The sequence below is a fragment of the Erithacus rubecula genome, assembly GCF_903797595.1.
Source record: "Erithacus rubecula genome assembly, chromosome: 6".
Classification (NCBI taxonomy): domain Eukaryota; kingdom Metazoa; phylum Chordata; class Aves; order Passeriformes; family Muscicapidae; genus Erithacus; species Erithacus rubecula.
This window is the reverse complement of record NC_136688.1, coordinates 56,660,723-56,683,033: the sequence shown is the minus strand read 5'-3', so window position 1 is coordinate 56,683,033 and position 22,311 is coordinate 56,660,723. Positions and strand designations below refer to the sequence as shown.

Here is a 22,311-nt window from a genome sequence, read left to right as displayed (position 1 = left end):
CTTGGTGGCCTTTATGGATCTCCTGATCAACCAGGCAGGATGCAGGAGGATTGGGTGAAGTTCCCACTCAGGTAAATTATATTGTAAGGAAAATGAGATAATTTAATAAAAAACACAGTTTAAGTGAGATGGAAGGTTAAAAAAAAGTAAGTTAAAAAACAAACAAACAAATAAACAAAACCAACAAAAAACAGCAACAACAAAAAAGCAAACAAACAAAAACCCCCCAAAAACAAAAAACAAAACCACAAAACCAAACCAAACAAAAAAACCACTACAAAAGTCAAAAAGGAATTTTAGAAATGCCAAAATATTTATTTTAAAGACCTCCTAAATAAATCATTTTACTTAGCATTTTGAACTGGGGTTTGTGGTTTAAAAAAGGTTAACCCCAAGTTAAATGGGAAGATTGAGTGACTCAAAGGCAAGTGAAACATTTCATTTCAGTTTAAATTGAATATTTGGGGTTAACCCAGAACTTTCTCTAGCTTCTTCTCAGGGATTTTTTTTTTTTTTTTTTTTTTTTTTTTGCCAGCCCTCTCTTCCTCTCTCTACCCCCATTTCACTGCTGCTTCATCCAAGGTTTTCTTCTCCAGATATTTTGATTTGCCACACAGCACAGAGGGTTTTATTCACCCCACATCAGTGAGTTCCTCGTTTGCAGTCACAGAAATTCCTCCTTTCCATACTCACAGAAATTCCATCTCCATCTGGGAGGGTTCCAGCCCCTCCTGAGCTGAGGTTTCTTCCTTTGGCACACCCCAAATTGCCACTAGGAATCCCTGTCAAAGAAGTCATCAAACAGGGAAATCCTCTCTGTCCTGGTCCTCACCAGAGTGGGTTTGTGGTGAATCTTCTCCTCCTCCTCTGAGCCTGTGCTGGAGGAGTCCCAGAACAGATCCCTGCTCCCTGGTTCTCTGCAGAGCCACAGCTCCACCTTCCCCTTCCAGGCTGGGGACAGCTCAGCCCTGCCAGGCTGCCTGGAGAATCCTCCACCCCTTGTGGTTCCTGGGGGAGAGGAAAAAAAATAAAATATTGTGGTTTTTCAGCACTGTTCAGTCACCTGGAGTTGAGCTGGAAATGGCTGTGGACAGCTGGAGGGATGTAAGGAAAATCCTGAGAGATCCTGTGAGGAACATCCTGAGAGATCCTGAAAGGAAAACCCTGAGAGCTCCTGTAAGACCAGACCCCATGGGGCAGGCTGAGGTGTAACACACTCATTTATATTTGATTATATTTGGTGAAAGTACAGTCTGGCAATATGGCTTTGTCCCCAAGGGGAAGAGAGCTGAGGTGAAGAACCACAAGGGAATAGGAAGCCAAGTTTGTTCCCTCCTCCTGGAAAAAGTTCACCTGCCGGCAAGTTTCCCCTGGTTTAAGCACTTTCAGCCTGGGTGATGCATTCCCAACCTGTGCCAAAGGTGGTGCAGGCAGAGCAGGACAGGGCTCGTCCTTGGACAGCTCAGGATGAAGAGACCCTGAGATCCACCTCACTTCCCTTTCTGCAGGGAAAAACCCTAAATCTCAGAAGTGATCAGGCTCAGTGAATCACATTTACCCCAAGCATTCCCATGCTGTGTCCTACAAACACAGCCCTTCCCCCTGAACCTGCTGCTCACCCCTGCAGGAGATGGAGCAGGGAGAGCATCTCCCATAGGGACAATCCTCTGGGATTCAGGAGTGCTGGTGAGTTTTACATCACCTTGGAGAGTTATTCCACTTACCAGGGTCATCTCCAGGAAAACGCTCAGCAGAGATGGGCTCTGGGCTTCTGGCACTGCCACCTCCCTGGGGAGTGCCAAGGACATCCTTGGGGCTGAATTCCTGCGTGCTTTGCTCATTGATTTTCGCCTCCCTGTGGAGATCCCGCTTCAGCTCCGCCTGGGTTTGCAAATGAGTTGTCAAACAAGCAGCAGAGTGAACAGCTCCTGTTTAACAGCTCCGTGTTTTAATGGCTCAACGTGCCACAGCATTAGCGGGTTGGCCCTGGAAATAATTGCACAGGCGAGTTTAACCCGAGCAAATGGAATTTGCCAGGCTGGGTGCATGACAGAACATGACTGGGACAGGGATTTTTTTGTTTTCACTGTGAGTCATGGCCAAATGAGGGCAAAGCGTTGGAAAAACCACAGGTAATTAGTGATCATAGGGGATGCTCCCCACCAGCCCTGTGCCTAAGACTCGGAAAACTTCCTTCCATCTTCCCAGCCAGAGGTCTGGAGCATCCTGGTCCATGGGAGAGACATCCCCATCCCCTCCCAAACCCATCCTGGCATCACCTCTCGTCTCCTGCGGGTCAAATCCAGCATCTGAAGCTTGTGCAAGTGCTGCCTCCTGCCAGGGAGGAGATTCAGGCTTTGTCCCCTCTTCTCCAGCACCTAGGAGGTTTTTAAAGATGCAAATAAATACACCTGCACTTCCTGAAAGAGGAAGGAAGAGCCAGCAGCTCAGAAACCCCTCGGGAGCTCCTGGATAAAGGCAGCAAGCATCTCCCTGTGTAGATTCCACCCTGCAGGAATCATCACAGATTTCCCTGTGCTTGCAGTTTATCCCACAGCTCTGGGGCAGGAGGGGGGGAAACTTCATTAAAACAATATATTGGTGCTTCTGTCTCCTGAGGTGTTACTGCAGTGAGTCAGCTCTCCAAGACAATCTCATGGTCCAAAGGGGAGAGCAGCTTTTGCATGTTTGGGGCTGCAGAGGGTGTCTATGGCACATGGTGTTTGCAGTCTTTAAATCAGACTTATGGAGGTGTTAAGGCTGGGAAAGATCTAAGATCATCCAGTCCAGCTGTTCCCCCAGCACTGCCAAAATCACCACTGACCCCTGTCCCCAAGTGCCACATCCACACGGCTTTGAAATCCCTCCAGGGGTGGGGATCCACCACTCTGAGCCTGTTCTAATGCCTGGCAATGCTTTCAGTGTAGGAATTTTCCCCAAAATCCAATCTAAACCTCTCCTGGTACAAGTTGAAGCCACTTTCTCTCATCTCCCACCAACTGGGAGAGATCCAGAAGGTCTCTCCCTTCTCCCCACCCACTGCAAGTGATGGGTGCTCAAGTAAGTCATTTAAAAACCTGCCACTCATCCTTTCAGCCTCTAAAATAATTAATATCCTGGCTCAGCAGGTCCATCTCATCCAGGCAACTGCCATGCTGGAGATTAGGAAGCTTTCCCTTGTTTTGTATCCTCTCCCCAGCTCAGTGTCCTGGGCTCAGCCAGGGGCAGGAGCACAGCCAGTGGTTAAATTCCACATTCTGCCCCTCAGGGTGGCTGAAGCTGTAAGGGCAGGGAGCCTGCAGCAGGAATGGCTTGTGGAAGGGCAAAACTCATGCACTTACCTTTGGTTTTGGGCTTGCAGCCACTTCTCTGTGACTCCAGGGCTTTGCAGGAGTGATTGCTTGTGGAGGGATGGCAGGTTCAAGCCTCTGCAAGTCCAGTATTTATAATAATTACCACTGCTCATTCCACAGGATCATAAAGCCGGATATGAAACTACCTTGACATTTTTCCAGCTCCAATTCTGGCCCAGCTGCTTGGGATGCAGGAAGGAGTTTGGCATCTCAGGGACATGAGCATCATTTGATCCTTCAGGAGTGGCCAAAAATGGGGAAATGTTTTGCATTACAGCACAAGCAGCAAAGCCCCAGTTTGACAGCAATTCCATCCCTGCAGGTATTTCTCTTTGAGCCCCAAAAGTGCCCAAAGCTCCATCCAAGACCAGAGTGAAGCCAAACCACAGCTCAGATTGCTTCATGAGCACACAGAGCTGTCCTAATTTAACATTAATAATCCTATCAGGTCATCAAAGGGCAGAGCCCAATTAGAGGAGACCTAGAGCACCATTCCTCTGTCCAGCCAGTCTTTACATTTGCCTAAATAAAACCTCTCTCTGCAAAACTGTGCATGGCACAAAGCTGCTTTTCTGGTGGCTGGTGAAAACAGCCAGAGACTTGCTCTACAGGCTGCTCTGAGCATGGATTTTTGTCTTAAGGAGCAAATATTCCTCCTTAAATCTTGCCAGGGGTGTTGCTGTGTCATTCCATGGCTTGGTATTCACAGAATCACTCAGGTTAGAAAAGACTCCTCAAATCACCAAGCCCAACCATTATTCCAGCACTGCCTGGTCCATCACTAAACCATGTCCCTAAGTGCCACATTACACAATTTCTGAACAGTCCCAGGGTGGTGATTCCACCTAGAGTTCCCTTCTAGGAGGGGGGATCAGTACAGCCTCTGTAAAAATTAAAGGGGACATCAGAAGGACTTCGTCTTTAAGATCTGATTTATAATTTACTTGGCAAACTATTAATTCTTTGATTACAAACAAGTGCCCAATAAATGAGGATATGTCTCTGAACGGCTCTCAATTTGAACCTGTAAAAATGCAGGAGGAAAAACCAGCATAATGTAAAGGGAAAATTCCCCACTAGTCCCCAACCAAGTGCAGCTCTCTCAGCACCACAAAAACCCCACAAAGTTAAATATGAAACCGAAAAATGGCACTAGATGGCAGCATGTGACACCACAAGCTGTGGTCCAGACTGGCATCACTCCAGGAAGCCACCAGGTCACCAGCACAGGGTGGATGAAGGAAAAACCTCCCACATCCCTCAGCCCACCACCCTGCCCTGCTGGGGAAGCCAGGATTTGGGGTAAAGCTCAGCCCCAGGCTGGAAAATGGATTTTTCCCTTCAGTTTCTGTGAATATCACAGGTTTCTGTCTGGAAATATTCACTGACCAAGATCCTCTAAAAGTCCTTGAGAAGGCCACGTCATCCTGCTCTGCTGCCTTTGAGGATATTCCCACAGGAAAAAAAAAAAAAAAAAAAAGGTTTTTTCTGGAGCTCTCTGCACACTCCCTGAGAGAAACAGCAGCAGAACAGAGCAGGATTAACAGAGCCTTTGTCCTGAAATGAGTGTTAGCAGTGAGTGTCTCAATAACACAAAATAATATACAAGTACAGTGATGGAAATAAAACTAATAATTAAAATTTCCGTGCTGGTCAGAGGTTTCTAAAGGAAACTGGGATTCCATGTGGCAGTTTGCAGGGTGTAGGTGGGCTCAGTTCAGATGCCACCAAACCCAGGGACACATTATCCCATAGCTAGTGGCCACCTCTGAGCTCTGAGGCCACCAGTGTCACCCAAAGCCACAGCCCTGAGGGGAGCAGGTGTAAGGGACCCCTTTGGTGGATTTTCTGTACTTAATTATATTTAAAAGATCATAATCACAGCAAGGAGGTGATTCAAGCAAATAATCTTTGCTCCAGTGGGTTTGCTCTTCACAGAATCATGGGAACCTGAAATTTTTGGGTTGGGAGGGACTTTAGGACCAACCCCCTGTCATGATCAGGGACACTTTTCACTAGACCAGGTTGCTCCAAACAGATTCAGGTTGGATATTGGGGAGAAATGCCCATGAATGAACACTCACCAGTGCCAAGTACAGGGGGAATAATAAAGACCTGAAGATATTTCTGAGCTTTAGTTATGTGAAAGTTTGGTTTAGTTTAGTTTAGTTTAGCCCTTGTGGGGAGGAAAATCTTGACTGTTAGGTCAGGTAGAGTCGTGGGGTTTGGGTCTCCAGAGCACACAAGCTCCTGATCACCCAAAAGCAGGATTTGCCCTGGTGTGGCTGTAGGGTATTTGCTTCCCCCACTGTAGGGCTGTGACAAGTGCCCCTGTCCCCAAAATTCCCAGGGAGCCTCCACCCTCCTTACCTGAGGCCTGAGGGGGGGGTGCTGCTTGATGATGCTGGTCCCATCCTTCCCTGGCAGGGTGTCCAGGGAGAGGGGCCCTTAAAGGGTAAAGAAATGGATGAAGTTATGCAGTTATGTCTTGGTTACAATCCAGGATGTGCCCAGCAGTCTGTGTTCCATCACCATCTGCTGAAACCAGGTGGGGAAGTGACTCATCTCTGTGGAGATATCCTCTGCTAATGGGCCATCTTTAAACCAGCTGGGCAATCATCTTTATCTTCCCACAGCCCATCCTCCCTCCAGGAGATATCTCCTGTTCATGGCCACTGAGTCCCAGTGCATGACTGATAAAATTCCATCATCCCACTGGGAGATGCTCCAGCCAGGGCAGGAGCCAAGCCTTTCCCACCCAGAGAAAAACTGAGATTTTGGACACCAAGGCACCTTCTTTCCACTGGATTCCAGAGGAAAACCAGAGCCTTCCACATCATCCCTGGAGCTTCAGAGGAAACTGCCCCTTCTCCAGGAGCACTGCTCCAGCTGAACCACATCTGCCCCTGCAGGAGGATGCAGCACCATGGAATGGGACTGTGCCACCACCCTGACTGACTGACTGTGCCAGCTTGGATTCTGACTCTGGCAGGGTTGGGATTGTTCTTTGTAATGCTGTATTTCTATTTTAATTTTCCTAGTAAAGAACTGTTATTCCTAATTCCCATATCTTTGTCTGAGAGCCCCTTAATTTCAAAATTATAATAATTTGGAAGGAGGGGGATTACATTTTTCATTTTAAGAAGCTCCTACCTTTTTTAGCAGACACCTGTCTCTCAAACCAAGTTGCTTTTAGGTGACCATCAGCTGTTTAGGTGCACTCAGCAATAGTTTTGTGCTCTGTTTTTTGGTTGGCAAGTCCCATTGAAATCCCTGTCTGTGTATTCCAGTGATGGAATATTCTGCTGGCTGCAGGAGCGAAGTGGGTCTGACTGTGCCTGTGATTTCTAACAAATCCCTCTCCAGCTTCCCTCTACAACCACCCTGGAAATCAGCCCAAAAGAACACAGTGTCACACACCAGTGCTCCCCTGTTAGTCATTAAAGATGAGCTTTCTCTAGGCCTGGCTGGGATCTGGGCTTGGCTCTGTGCTGCTGCTCTCAGCTGGACACCTCTGCCCCTTTTATTCCTTTCCTGCACAAATAAACACTTGCATGTGCAAGTCACACAACAGTTTATCTGTTTATCCCACCCATTCACCCCAAAACTCTGTCCTGGTGCATTCAAATGACATTTTATACATGGAATTAAATGAGGTGTGGCTGAACAGCTCCTGCTCACACAGGGTGGGAGCCCTGAGGAGGTGACAGGGGAGGAGAGATGAGGATAAAGAGCAGAAGAACATTACAGCTGATGCCAAATTTAATAGTGATATTTAGCAAGAGAAGTGGCATTTTGGATCAGGGAAGATCACCAGGCTGGGCTCTTGGAGAAGAGAGAGAAGAGAATCACAGAATCATGGAATGTTTGGGCTGGAAGTGACCCTAAAGATCTTATTTTTTCCCATCCCCTGCCTTGGGCAGAGACACCTTCATTATTCCAGGTTGTTCCAAGCTCAGTCCTTGGAACACTTGGACACTTCCAGGGATCCAGGAGCAGCCACAGCTCCTTTGGGCACCCTGTGCCAGGGCTCCCCACCCTCACAGGGAGGAATTTCCTCCTGCTGTGAAGGTGCTGGGATGTGGGAGATGGTGGTGATTCCACCAGGTAAATGTTTGGCAGAGCCCTGGCAATGTTTAACCACTGAGTGCAGCTGTGGCTGCTCCACACAAGCAGCAATGGGAACCTGAAGGGGAAATTTCCAGCACAGGAGGCTCCTCTGGAGACAAATCTGCAGGAACACCTGGTGAAACAGCAGCTTAGAGGACAAGGGGATGGTGCAGTATTGCCTCTCCCTGCACACAGTGAGAGAACAGGGAATTTCTGAGGGGAAAGGAGAAGGAAAGGAGGTGGCCCTTGGAGCTGGGAGCAGGGAAGTGGCTGTGGCTCAGGGCAGCTTGTCCTGCTCAAGGATATGGGGAAGTTATTTCTCCCTTATAAGGTGTGGTAATTTGTGTTGTGCAGGTTTGGGGTGGTTTTTAATTTTTCCTCTCCATGCATGTGGCTTGTAGGACATTTGCCCCCATCCCCTGCAGAGACAGAACTGGGGTTTGCTGTCCCCAAATCTGCTCCCCCAGAGCAGGGAGCAGCACCAAGCCCCAGATCAGGGCATCCTTGTGACTCCTGTTCTCCTGTTTTCACCCCTGCACTTCAGCAGCAGCAGATCCTCCCCTCTGGGGGAGTCTGGATTTAAAATAAGCCAAGCTGAACCCTCATAAACCAAATAAAACCTATTCTCTTGGAGGCTTTGCTTATTTAGACAGCAGCTTGAGCTAATACTTTGCTCAAGTCCTCCTGAGAATACTCTTCTTGTTTCTGAAAATGGAAATTAATGGAAGATCACTTTTTTTTTTTAAATAAAATACACATTTTTAACAAGCATTTGTTAAGTGCCCAGTGATGATTTCCCAGAATAGGAACATTTGGTTGTTGTTCCTCTCATGGAATACTTAAAACCTGCTCTTCTACAGCAAGCCCTGATCTGTATTCTCCCCAAAAGCTCAGTTCTGGGAATGTCACTGCCATCACTCCCGAGGTTTATTTGCTTTCACTGCTTCCTGATGCCACCTGATGAATGATCCTGGAGGAAATATCCAGCCTCTGGTGAAGCAGTGGTGCTTAACACCACTTGGTGTGGGTCAGAAATTGGTTTTTGGGAATGGAGAAGGAGGGAGGGGGATGCTGGGGGTGTAGATCCTCCTCCCTCTGCCTCCCCCTTCCTCACACCCCATTGGTTTTCACAGATGTTTCTCTCCCCACACTCCCCTGACAGCTGTGGGAAGCATTTGTCAGCCTCAGCTCCTTGTGGAGAGCTGCAATCCCCTCCCAGATGGATGAGAGCCCCTGGGAAGGGTTTGGGTATGGATGGAGCACTCCCAGCCAGGCTGCCTGTCCTGCCCTGTCCTGGCTGGGCAAATCTGCCACCAGGGACACACTGGAATGGCAAGTGGCACCATGCTGAGCTTCACCTGCCCAGAATCTGATCCAGTGGGGCAGTGATGTCCTGACAGGGCAGGTGAGCAGGACAGGGGTCCCAGGTGGTGCTGGGCAGTTTCCAGGGAGTGACTGATGAGAACAAGGAGCTGGGAGCTCTGGTGAGTGAAACACCTTCCCAAACAGTGGAAGAGGAAAAATGAGTTTTCCCAAAGCTAAAACACCCTGGAAAAGGGAAAAGCAGCACAGAGCAGCTGATGCAGCCCAGCACAGCCCCACACCCAGCACAGCACAGCCCCAAATCCCAGCAGAGCCCCAAATCCCTGCACAGCCCCAAATCCCAGCACAGCCCCTCACCTGCACAGCCCCAAATCCCTGCACAGCCCCAAATCCCAGCACATCCCCTCACCTGCACAGCCCCAAATCCCAGCACATCCCCTCACCTGCACAGCCCCAAATCCCTGCACAGCCCCAAATCCCAGCACAGCCCCTCACCTGCACAGCCCCAAATCCCTGCACAGCCCTTCACCTGCACAGCCCCAAATCCCAGCAGAGCTCCAAATCCCAGCACATCCCCTCACCTGCACAGCCCCAAATCCCTGCACAGCCCCAAATCCCAGCACATCCCCTCACCTTCACAGCCCCAAATCCCAGCACAGCCCCAAATCCCAGCACATCCCCTCACCTGCACAGCCCCAAATCCCTGCACAGCCCCAAATCCCAGCACATCCCCTCACCTGCACAGCCCCAAATCCCTGCACAGCCCCAAATCCCAGCACATCCCCTCACCTGCACAGCCCCAAATCCCTGCACAGCCCTTCACCTGCACAGCCCCAAATCCCAGCAGAGCCCCAAATCCCAGCACAGCCCCAAATCCCTGCACAGCCCCTCACCTGCAGAGCCTCTCCTGTGCCAGGTCTCCCGCAGGGGTGGCAGCTCCAGGTGCAAGGTGGGCACAGGGGGGTCTGGGCTGGGCTCTCCTGGCTCTCTGGGCCCCTGCAGGACCCTCAGAGTGGGCACAGCCCCCCGGGTGGGCACTGGGGCCACCCTGGTCACCTTGGGCTGTGCCTTGGAGGAGCTCAGACCCATCCTGCAGAGCCAGGGCTCTGGGAGAAGGAAAGCCCCTCAAGCACTGTCCCCCCTGAGCATGGAGAGGGATCCTGGTGAGGCTCTCAGAGCCCTGCCAGCTCCCTCAGATGTCCTTCCCAGCCTGGTTAAACATTGACCCTCCCCAGCCATTCCCCTGCAGGGATGAGGGGAGCCAGTGCCAAGCCCTGGAGAAGCTTTGGTTTTACCTGCAAGTGCTTTTCAATCACCTCAGCTGACCTGCAGGTGTTTCTTCAAGCAGCAATTTTATAGCTCTTCAGGTTTTGGAAGGAAATTCAATCCCTGGAACAGCAGTAGGGTTAAAGTGTCCCTGCCCAGGAGCTTCCCCCATCTTTGCTGGTGCTGGCTGGGGCCTCTGCTGGGAAAAAAAATGCAGCTTTAGGACAAAACTAATTGGGAATATTGGTCAAAGTGAATCATATTTGATAATTCTTAAAATCACAGGATTGTAGAAAGGTTTTGGTTGGAAAGAACCTTAAAGATCTTCTGGTTCCAGCCCCTGTCCTGGGCAGGGACACCTTCCACCAGACCAGGTTGCTCCCAGAAGGAAATATTCATCCTTGGAGCAACTCAACCAATTCATGTTTTCAGCACAAAGCAGTGACATCTCTCATGACTTTGCTTTTCCCAGGTCACACAGGGCACGAGGGAGCAGAGCAGCCTGGCCTGTATGTTTGTTTTCTTTTTCCTTCTTATTTTCAAATGAAAATGTAAAATCAACACCCTGATTCCCTCCTGAGTTTCTCAATGCTTACTGTCTATTTTTCCTTTTTATTTTAATTACTCTCCCTGGCTGAGAACAGGTCATTCCTGTTAAGCAGCTTGGGGAAATCATGAATTAAATGCAATTATGGATGTGTGGGGGCAGTGGAAACCCAAATGGATATTCAGACCCATGGTGCTTTATCTGGAGTTGTACCAGGTGCTGCCAAAATCCTGACAGGGTCCCCAAACTCCCCAATCCCCTCTCCTGTCCATGTTTCCTTCTCACAGAGTTTTACTCTGTAAAACAGAGTGCCAAGAGCAGCAGCTGAAGGTTTGGGGTAGGGATCCCCTCCCTGCAGCTCACTGGGGCTGGGATGCTCATCCTGCTCTTTAACTGGGGGTTATCCAATGCAATCATGTTATTTTATTTTGTCTGCATTTGAAATTCAGTGAAATTCCTGAGTACTGTGCTGTAGAAACGTGGGGCTGGAGGAGCTTTGGTCCCACACAGAGCCATTAGGGACAGCCCACAGTCCCTCCCATTCTCCTATTTCATTTATTGCTTTAAACTCTCTACCAAATCCAGATGGAACCTGCAGGTGATGATGATCAACCCAGAATTGGATTTTTCAGCAAATTCATTGCAGTCAAAAGGAAATCATTGACTCCTAAGTGCTCTGATGCCCTTGCTTTAAGGAAGATCCAGGGAAAAGCTCAGGGGTAGGGCAGTGCCATGACTTGGGGCAGAGGGGCAGAGTTTGTTCCTCACCTTCACACAGGGAAAGGTGAACTCAAACACACCTGCAGCAGTGGATCACATCTGCATTAAAGCCTCTCCTCAAAAATGAACTTTAAATTACAAAAAACCCCCCCCAAAATCGTGGGCAAAGGAGGAGATGGAAAGTGGGTGGAATGGATTTTTGCCAAAACGATGCCTGGGCTTTTATGCAAATCCCCAGTGAGTAAAGCAGAAAGAAGCCCAGCAATGCAAGCAGGCTGGTGTTTATCCTGCCTGCAGCACGTTCAGGCAGCAGCAGCGTGAACAAATGGATCAGCAAAGGGAGCAGAATATCCCCTGGCTGGGATCCAAACTGATAGAGCTTGTTATTACACATCTGTAGGGTCAAAACCACGGCCCCTTCCTCCCTCTGCTCCTTGTCACTGCTCCTGACAGGGGACATTCATCTAATCTCAGCCCAGGCTGGGCACAGGGGTGCTGCTGATAACACAGCCCGTGCTCTGCCTGCCTGAGCCCTGCAGAGAGCAGGCACTGCTGGGGATGCTCCAGGAGGCAGCTCTTTTTTTACCCCTTCCTTCTTTTCCTTTTCCTTTTTTTCCCTCTTTTTCCCTTTTTTAAACATTCCTTTCCCTTTCCTTTCCTCCCCCTTTCCTTTCCCCTTTCCTTTCCTTTCCTTTCCTTTCCTTTCCTTTCCTTTCCTTTCCTTTCCTTTCCTTTCCTTTCCTTTCCTTTCCTTTCCTTTCCTTTCCTTTCCTTTCCTTTCCTTTCCTTTCCTTTCCTTTCCTTTCCCTTTCCCTTTCCCTTTTTTCCTTTTCCTTTCCTTTTTCCTTTCCTCTCTCCTCTCTCCTTTCCAAGTGGTCAATCCCAGGAATGGTGTAAACCAGCCTAAATACACAGCAACAGGCCTAGGGAAGAGACTGGGAAGATGGTTGGTTAGATTTTGAAAGATTTTTCCACAGCAGAGCTTAAGAAAAATATTCATTTGTCCCAAAGCTCTAGAAAATAGGAAACAGCATTTCCCAGGGACAGCAGCGACCCAGAGTGTTCCATCTCTCCTGAAACTTTTGTAGCTCAGCTGGGAGTGCAGCTTTTCTGGGAGAAAATGAGGTAAATAAAGCTATTTTTTGCTTTACTAATGGCACTCAGATTTCAGCACTTCTAGAAAAGTGGTGTTGGAAGGAGGCACAGCTCAGTGTGGTCTGGGAGGAGAGGCCTCATGTTCTGCACATCATGGAATATTTATTCTGATAATAATTGGGAGTATCAATGCCAACATCAGTGCCTTTCAGAAATGAATTCTCCAAAATGCCAGGAGAGGCTTGAAATGCTTTTCCAAAACTGTCACCTTGCTGAAAGGGCACTTCGTTGAAAATAAGTCAAGATGTTACACTTTGAGATTGATCTGGAAATATCCAAGATTTGTATCCTCCACAATGGCTCTACTTCTGCCAGCAAAGAGAGATAGATAATGTCAACCTGATCCACATTTTAAACTCACCAGCTCAGAAAGACACAACCTTAAACCTTTTGTTTATTACAAAAGATTTTATTGTCGTTATTTACACCCGTTCCTCGTTAAGCGTATAAATGTAAACATTTCTTATAACGTATTTCTCTTATCTTACAGTCCATCCCCTGCTCAGTTAGATGACATTGTTTGAAGCATACAGGTGGAGAGGAGAGTCCAGCCATATTCCCAGAATACACATCAGAGTGTGCAGGCTGCACCCTATGCCAGCGGGATGGACACTGCCCCGTTGGCTCTGCTCCTGCTCCTCGTGTGCACGCTGGATTCCGTCATCTCCTCGGAGTGATCCTCACTCTTCTTCTCCTTCAGGCTGTTGATGAACCTCAGGGTGATCTCATCCCACTCCTCAGGCAGCAGCATCAGCAGGAAGCCCATGCAGATGATGATGGTGGCCCCCAGGCGCACCACGCTGAAGATCATCTTGTGCTTCAGCAGATCCACGGCTGAGCAGAGGGAAGGGAGAGGGAAAAACAGCAGCATCAGAACAGCAGCAGGGTGGGTGGTGGCACTGAGAGCAGCCTCACATCCCTGTGACACTCTGGATGTGACACTGCCTCTCCAACCTGCCTGAGCTCTCCTCTGGTGTTGCAGTTTGTTTAGTAGATTGGAATTTAGTATCACGGTTAAAACTGTTTTTTGGGGCTAATCATGGTGCCTTGTTTTCTCCATGCACTTAAAAAATGATTAGCAAGTCTGTTAAGGGAATCTTTATGGTTCTAAGAGGAGGGGGAGATGTTGGAGTCAGTGAGTCAGGGGTCTCTGAATTCTTCAGAGAGAAATCAGAGAGCAGGGATTGAATTAAAGCCTGTGGATGGACTGGAGTATATTAAGCCACTCACATTTAAGTTAGTAGTTAGTAAGTTTTAGGATGAGTTCTGATGCTTTTAGTAAGTGAAAGTTTTCAAATGCCAGAGTAGTAGAGTGAGTTCTAGTGAAGATTGAAACACACTGATATCTGCAGCAAGAGGCTCCAGGCCCACAGCTGTAAACAGGACGTAGACTATTATAATAGAGATCTAGCAAGAATATTGCTTACACTTTTTAGACAGAACAAGATAGATTGTTTGAGTAGTTCCCTATGTAACCTGGTGAGCTAAGAAACTACAATTCTAATAGTTTAAGGAGTGGTGGTCTGAGTTTGTGTCTTAGCTTGTTGGAAAAATCCCACATAAGAGTTTGAATTGGGGAGAGTTGTTGCTTTTAGCCTTTGGCTTTTGCCAGGGTTTTTAGCCACCTGCTCTTTGCCAGGTTTTTGCTTTGCTATTGCTTTGCCATTGCTTTTGCCATTGCCTGTTGAGACTGATGTGCTTTGTAATAAAATCACCTTTTAAACTATTAGCTGCTTTGCTTATTTAAGATTACCCATTGAAGCAGGAGCCAAGAGCTCAGAGTAGGAGCCAAAGAGCTCCAGAGTTGGAGCCATAGAGCACTGGAGGTTGAGAATTTCACTCTGGCAATGCAGGGCTGGAGGTGCCACAGCTCCTCTGTCCCTCATGCCTTGGGCAGGATCTGAGGAAGGCTGGAGGGGTTGGATTAAGCCTCAAGATTTCCATGGTGAAGGGTTTGTGAGGGAGCTGAGGGGGCTCAGCCTGGAGAAAAAGAGACTCAGGAGGGACCTTCCTGCTCTGTGCAAGAAGAGGGTGCAGTGTTGAGTCCCTGGGATATTTCTTTTATCTTATATTTACATATTTATGTACACTAGCAACAGAATGGGACTGTGTGAGGATCAAAAAACACAGATATTTTCTGGTGCTCAAACCCCCAAGAGTGACTTCAGAGGAGACTGAAGAGACAGAGGCTGCTCAAGACAGAAGTCTGGAGCAAATTTCCACCCAGCAAATTCTTTAATCAATAAAACTGTTTTGTGAGTTCCTGTAACAGTGGGGGTGTCTATTATTTAATTACTGGTTTGTTTGCAGGTTTTTTTTTTTTAATTTTTATTTAGAGTTAAGGCTAAAAAATATACGAAGGAAATGTATTTTTTTGTGTTTAGTTATTAAATTTTACTAAAAGTATAAAAAGTTTTGCAACACTTCTAGCCACTAGCTAGAAGTAAGTAAAATGGAGATATATTTAGTTAGCTACAAAGTCTTTTAAAGTTAAACAGTTTAGCAGAGAAATAACACCTATATTATTTATACTTTTAACTTAATAATTAAATTTTTGTGGCTTTTAGTGCAGCACTGTTTAATTAGAAACTACTACTTGAAACTACGAAGAAGGAAAATGAGTACTGAAACAGACACCACTCAAAATTTTTTATCTTGTTTTATACTTATTACTATGCTATAAAAACTTCAAATTTACAACTTTTTTTACCATGTGAAAGTACACAAGTTTATTTAACTCCACACTTGTGATTTTAACTTTACTTAAATTTGGAAGCCTTTTCCAAGGTTTCAGGTTAAATGCAGTGTTCTCCAGGGGGTCAGTGCTGGAAAGCAGAGAAAGCTTAAAAAACTCAGATTTCTGGGATGTAACAAATTTCCACAGATTCTAAGAACAGATTATTTATTAGTGAGTTCCCCTGGGCTGGTTTGGTACCTGCATTTCCAGGGACACTGAGCACGGTGCCAATGGAGATCAGGATGGGGTAGGTCAGCACCACCCCAACATTCACCAGGATATTGAAAGCTAGGGAAAAACAGAGAAAACAATGCATGAAAATGGGGGCAAACACCAGACAGAGACAGTTCTCCTCCACCTTGACCCTACAGGTACAATATTAGATATTAAATATCTACACCATAATGAGGGAGTTGTCATAAAGTGATTTTTGGTTTTTCTACATGAGTGTGAAATTAGGGGAAATTCTTCACAGGGGAAAGGGGAGAGCTGGAGGGCCTTTCACAAACTGTAATAATGAGATTATCACCCTCATATTCCATGGCTTTGTACAGGCTTTAATCAGGTACAAAAACTGGTCTTTTGTTGGGTTTTTCTGGTTTTTTTTTTGTTATATAACAGTACTCCCAGAGAGCTCAATTTCCTTGAAAGATTAAAAAAAAGCCCCAAACCCTTAAAGTTTGCTTCAGTTTCTTTAACCTTTCCTTGAAAGATTAAAAGCAAACTTAAGTTTTTGATCACCCATCACCCAGCCCTGCTGCTGAGTCCCCTGTATAAGGTTGGGTTTATAGACTTGGGTGACAAATTATCCCTAATTTTGGACCCCCAGGAGCTGTCAGAGCAGATCAAGGTGCTCCCAGCAGCTCAGCTGCCAGCCTGGCCACATCTCAGGATGGGATGGGCAGTGACATTCTCTTTGCTTCCATTTAATAAACATGTAGTGAGACAAAAACCTCTTCAATTATGGAATAAAAGAGGCTTCACCAATGGAAAGGATATTGTTATATGTGGAAATTAAAATGCCCCTGGGCTGAATCCAACAGGTATTTTGCTGGCAATTCTGGCTCAGGAAGAGGGAGCCTCATGTGAGCCCTGCAGCACCCCCAGAAAGGTGCCCCAGCACTGGGGGTGCCCCTGTCAGGGCACAAACACCCCCCAGGGGCTTTAAATCCCTTTGAAATGGGGTTCACAGCAGTGAAGCTGTGCCAGAGACAGGGGCACTGGTGAGGAACTATGGTAAGGATGAAAAACCAGGCAATTAGTAGTGCTGCTTCATGTTTACTTTCTGCTATTACTGTTAATTATTAATTATTATTAATTATAACTATGCTTACATATCAATTATTAATTTCATCTCAATTAATAGTAATGTTTCATGAAGTGTAATGAACAATATGAATCATTTCTAAGAAGCACCAGTTTGTACTGGGACCAGAATTAATCTGTGAGAGAGCTCTGCTGCTTAAGGGGACAGGGGGAAATTAACTGTGCCTGAGGCTAATTTTACACAGGGTTGGAAGGGTGAAGACCTAGAAAAATAAACAGATTTTTTGATCACATACCTAACCAGAGGCCAGCTACTCCACAGAGGTAACCCCAGGGCACAGCAGAGAAGGGGTACCAGTACTCCACTTTAGTGAAGTAGAGGATGATGGGGGTGATGGAGATGAAGATGAAGTTGAAGAAGCCCAGGGTGGACACGAAATGAGCTGCTTCCCCAAAGTTTGCACTCCCAAGGAACATTTTGAACAAAACCTGGAGAGAAGAAGAAAGAAGAGGGGTTTAGACTCCATGCCTGACATGGAAACACTCCATTCCCTTGGGGAGAATGGAGCCAACATGCCACAGCCCAGCCCCTTTCCCACACAAGAATTGTGCAATGGGATCTTTAGTGGGATTTCTGCTCTTCCCTGTGTTTTAGCACCATGTCTTCACCACAGGGATGGCTGAGTCTGGATAACAAAACTTTACACAAAATGCCACGAGGAGCAAGTGTAGAAGAATCCAGGAAAAACCAAGAATAATCCAAGAACCCCAGGACACACCATTCATGCAATGAAAGTAGATTTGGGCTGAGTGTGGCAAAGCTGGGATTGGGAGGAGACTCCAGTGACTTCCACAGCCTCACCCTGCTGTGAGAGGAAAACCAGTCTGGAAGGGCTCAACTCTGAGAACTTATCCTCTAGGAGATGAAATCTGTGCACTTTGAGTGACTTGTGAAAGGCCACAGCAAATTTATGAGTGAGACGAGCAAAGCCTAAAGTTGCAAGGGCAGCTTCTGATCCTGCCAAAACTCACTCTAAACTTCACACACACAGCTGGAAACAAACCCAGCCACAAGATGAGCACAGAATCCTGCCTTTGCCAGCCCTCACCTTCAGAGCAGCCATTTCTTGCAAGCAGGAGTGTCTCTGATGAGCTGCCTGAGCCAGGCTCACAGCAGGACTCTGAGCCCAGCACTGCCAGGGAGCTGCAGTGCACACCTGGGATGAGTTGGCCACCCTGGCTCTCCTTAAAAGCCCCTTTGAAAAGTGCTGATAAACTCTGTTGTCGTGATTTAAACTCCTGGTGGTGTGGCAGGGGAGATTTCACTAAAGGCTCATCAGGAAAAGCCATTCTGGGTAATTGGCAGATGACAATTAATTACTCTAGGTAGATTTCCTGACATTGCCACAACGTGAGTGACACAGGAGTGATGAACAAAACAAAACATCTGTTTTACAGCAGATCTCTCTGTATTTGTGTCTTTTTGATAATGAATTCAGAGTGCCAGCAATCAGCTGTGACCTACCTTGTAGAGTGCAGAAGTGGAGGCTGATCCCACGGCGTAGGCCACCCCAATAATTGAATCACCCTGGAAACCATCTGCATATGCCATCATCACAATGCCTGTGATTGCCATTATTGCTGCCACTATCTGCACAGACAAAGCAAAGCAGTGTAAAGCTGAGATCATCACTGGCAGGGGCTTCTCATGACCCACTTGCTCTGACCTGGAGTTTTCTTGTTTTCCCTTAAATAGGAAAGATGGTGGGAGAGATGTAAAGCATGATGAAAGTGTGTGCACTGACAGGGATGAGTATCTACAGCACTGCAAATTCTGCTGGGGCCCACTGACAGAACATCCATCATTATGTATTTTGTCAGCTAAACATTCACTTTGGAGAGGCAACTGCAAGATCAAGAAATTTTAAGATATCGTGTTCTACTGTACAACAGGAGAAATATTTATCAATGCCACCAATCTGACTTGAAATACAAACATTAGATGGCCAAACATCCTGGAAATTTAGTCCAGGGGAATGAGCCCTGTATTTTGGAATACCAGGGTACCACAGGGAGCTCTTCCAGCTGTTTTGGCTGTGCCCTGACAGCTTTTTTGGACAGACATGATCAAATTTCTTCATGAAGCCTTTACCTTTGTGCTTAGGTTTTTGGCCTCATTTGAAAATCCCAGAGAGAGCATCTAAGGAGCTTCAAAGAAAAAGAACAGGAATTATTAACTACACCATATCTGAAATTCTTGGAGTCAAGACTCCAAGAACCTTAAGGAATTGGTGGAGAAACCCAAGTGTTTCATTCTTAAAAATCTCCCCTCTCCACCTGATTGCCCTCAGCAGGTAAATGTGGAGTGTGAATTTCTAAATACCCAACCTCCATGGAGTGTTTCCTGAGCCAGTGCCAACTCCTGACCTTACACCAATGTGATATGGGCACTTTGCCTCTTGAAAATATCACTGAACCTCATTTAAGAAATATTTAGTCCTGGATAAACCCAAGTTTCACTCCACAGACTTCAAAGACTTCATCTTGATTAAAACATGTGCCTTCCTGTAAAACAGCTTTTCAGAGCTCTCAGTTTTACCAAGAGTCCCAGAAATACATCCCTAGCAGATGTGAGCCAGGCTGAGGCAGTAAGCACAAAAATTCCCACAAATTAACTTCAGCAGGGCCAGTCAGGAGAGCAAAGCCCTGTTTCAAGGGACACACAGGAGAGGGACACACACTGACTCAGTGAAGATGCTCCCACACAGGGGACAATGGGGAACCCAAAATCACCTCCCAGAGCAGGGCCAGTTTCTGACACTCCAGGTAAAAATGCTCCTAAATCCCACAGGCTTCCAGGCCAACATCTTCCCAGAAAAACTCATTTCCTGGGTGCAGCTTTAAGTCCTTCCCCTCACCATCAGCCCTATTTCACCAGTCCTTGAGGCACACAGGAGCCCAACCACATGGCAGGGCTGTGCCAAAGCCACAAACCCCACTGCAGCCTGCATCCCACCTTACCCACAAAAAAAACCCCACCCCAATCCAGGATGCAGCTCAGCAAAAGCTGAAAGCATCACTGACACCTCCAAATTCACCAGGACATGGCAGCTGGAGCCAGTGCTGTGGGCTGCAGTCCCCTGGGCAATCTCAGTCTCTCAGGGATGTGATGAGATCTGGGAGGGTTTTAGCAAGAGGGAACCAGGATTTCCCCCCTTTTCCTTCCCAGGATAACACATAACAGCCTTGCCAAATGTCAGCCAGGACCCCTCAGACATCCACAGCCTCTCCTCTGAGTGCTCAGACCCCCCCTGCCCTGCCATGCTCAGCCTGCACCACACATCCTGCCCTGCACACAAATTCAGGATTTCAGCTGGAGTATTTCCAGCAATGTGTCTGTCCCAGAAGGAAAACAGAAGAGTCCAGTGTAGTAATGCCCTCCCTCCAAGGGCAAGGATGGAGAGTTAACTCTGGGTGCCCTCACTGCTCAGTCCTTTCCTTGTGTCAGTGAAAATTAGTAGATCTATCATCCCCTTTCTTCCTGTTGTGAAAAACTCACTCCCAGTCTGTCTAAACCAAATTTAGAGACCCAGATTCCTAATTCAATCAAATATTTATAAAGCCAAGCACTTTTTTTCCCCCTGAAACAACTAAAATGATGGGCACATGTGGAACAACACCATCTCTTGAGATGTAAGACCTGAGACTGAAAACAGCAAAAACATTATTTAAATTTCATGCTGAAGACTCATCCTGCATGTTACATGCCAGGGCATCAGCACAGCTGACCTGTGCCTCAGGTGTTGGCTTTAGAAACCTGAGCTCACATCTGCAGGCTGCTCTACAAGATCACAGGGAAGCAAAGGTGGCTGTCAGTTCATTAAATGAGGCTTTTAATTAATGGAAGAGCATAGTGACTTTTGGAGCCTCCTAGGTGAGGAATTAAATTAGCTTGTCTCTTTTTTTTTTTCTTTTTTCCCTAAAAGAGAGCAAGGCAAACTAACAGTTTATCATTTTTCTATGTGGAGCACAGCAGGAAATGAGGTATAAAGAATGGTTTAGGCTGGAAGGGAACTTAAAGATCATCCAGTTCCAACCCCCTGCCATGGCAGGGACACCTTCCACTATCCCAGGCTGCTCCAAGCCCTGTCCAACCTGGCACTGAACACCTTCAAGGACAGGGAAGAATCCTCTCTCCAGTCTAAAGTCAACATTTTCAGGGAAGAATAATGTCCCCAAACGACTCTGTACCTACCTAAAAACACTGTTTCAACTTCACACGAGAAGCTGAACCATGGGCTTAAATATGCAAACACATAACCACATGTCTAAATTTAAGCAGAACAAGCCAGAACTACTCAAATATGTAAAGTCTTTTAAAATATTTGTGCTTGCTTTGAACCAAAGCTGTCTGGACTTCCCAAAGTGCAACATGGGTGTGTTATTAATCTGAGAGATGTTCAGAAGTGTCCAGGCAAAGGTTAGGGTGCAGGCAGGGATGCTTCTGTGTGTCCTTGCCCAGGGCAGGAGGCACTTCAAGGTACCTGAGCTCCACCTGCATTACTTTTATAGGTAAAGAGAACCAGAGAATTGCTAAGGAAAAAACCTCAGTGAGTCCAACCCTTCACCTAACACTGCCAGATCCACTACTGAACCACATCCCCAAGCACCACATCCACACATTTTCTGAAGTGGTGACTCCACCACTTCCCTGGGCAGCCTGTTCCAGTGCCTGATCACCCTTTCTATAAAGAAATATTTTCTATACCCAACCTAAACCTCCCCTGGTGTTTTCTCTCTTTGGTTGGTGCTACAGCTTCACCACTGCAGGACACACACTCTGGTGCCTCAAACACAGCCACAGCAGCTCCAACTTTGTGTGCAGCCCTTCTGCAGTCATTCAGTGCTCCCACAGGTGGGACTGTGCCATTCCACAGGGTGGCCAGCAAGGCAGGTTTGTCTTTAAGACATGGCATCTACAAATCCAGCCCTGCAGCCTGGCTGGCAGCTGCTTTCAGGTGTGCAGGGAGGGTGCCAGGGGAACAGAGGGATGCCAGGGGAACAGAGGGTGCCAGGGGGTCAGAGGGTGCCAGGGGGTCAGAGGGGTGCCAGGGGGGCAGAGGGATGCCAGGGGGTCAGAGGATGCCAGGGGGTCAGAAAGATGCCAGGGGGTCAGAGGGATGCCAGGGGAACAGAGGGATGCCAGGGGGTCAGAGGGGTGCCAGGGAATCAGAGGGATGCCAGGGGAACAGAGGGTGCCAGGGGGTCAGAGGATGCCAGGGGGTCAGAGGGGTGCCAGGGGGTCAGAGGGATGCCAGGGAATCAGAGGGATGCCAGGGGGTCAGAGGGATGCCAGGGGAACAGAGGGATGCCAGGGGGTCAGAGGGATGCCAGGGGGTCAGAGGGATGCCAGGGGAACAGAGGGATGCCAGGGGGTCAGAGGGGTGCCAGGGGGTCAGAGGGATGCCAGGGAATCAGAGGGATGCCAGGGGGTCAGAGGGATGCCAGGGGAACAGAGGGATGCCAGGGGGACAGAGGGATGCCAGGGGGTCAGAGGGGTGCCAGGGGGTCAGAGGGATGCCAGGGGGTCAGAGGATGCCAGGGGGTCAGAGGGATGCCAGGGGGTCAGAGGGGTGCCAGGGGGTCAGAGGGGTGCCAGGGGGTCAGAGGGGTGCCAGGCAGCTCCCACATGCCCATGGGCAGTTTGGGGACTGCTGCAGCCACCTGGGCAGACAGGGAGCTGGGAATGTGCTGCAGAGCCACTGCTGTCCCAGGCACTGGAGCATCCCTGCCTGGATGCACCCACAGAGCTCTGGAAGAGCTGCAGGGAGCTG

General features: G+C 47.8%; 2 protein-coding genes across 5 annotated transcripts in view; both read right to left on the bottom strand.

The window, feature by feature from the left end:
• Positions 1-772: 772 nt before the first annotated feature.
• CCDC198 (coiled-coil domain containing 198) lies at positions 773-9,875 on the bottom strand (the record flags this gene model as incomplete). The annotated part of the gene is made up of 6 exons (XM_079309975.1): positions 773-980; positions 1,721-1,881; positions 2,280-2,378; positions 3,342-3,428; positions 5,724-5,800; positions 9,680-9,875. 6 exons carry the CDS (start codon positions 9,873-9,875, stop codon positions 773-775), a joined length of 828 nt encoding a protein of 275 aa, XP_079166101.1.
• A 2,993-nt stretch (positions 9,876-12,868) lies between these two features.
• SLC35F4 (solute carrier family 35 member F4) overlaps positions 12,869-22,311 on the bottom strand; it is a 108,426-nt gene continuing 98,983 nt past the window's right edge. For all 4 annotated transcript variants that reach the window (XM_079309327.1, XM_079309326.1, XM_079309328.1 and 1 more), the window contains 4 exons: positions 18,003-18,128; positions 16,774-16,966; positions 15,410-15,499; positions 12,869-13,308 (listed from right to left, as the gene is read on the bottom strand). In XM_079309327.1, coding sequence (XP_079165453.1) covers positions 13,067-13,308; positions 15,410-15,499; positions 16,774-16,966; positions 18,003-18,128 — 651 coding nt within the window. In that variant the 3' untranslated portion in view covers positions 12,869-13,066. The remainder of the gene's footprint in view (positions 13,309-15,409; positions 15,500-16,773; positions 16,967-18,002; positions 18,129-22,311) is intronic.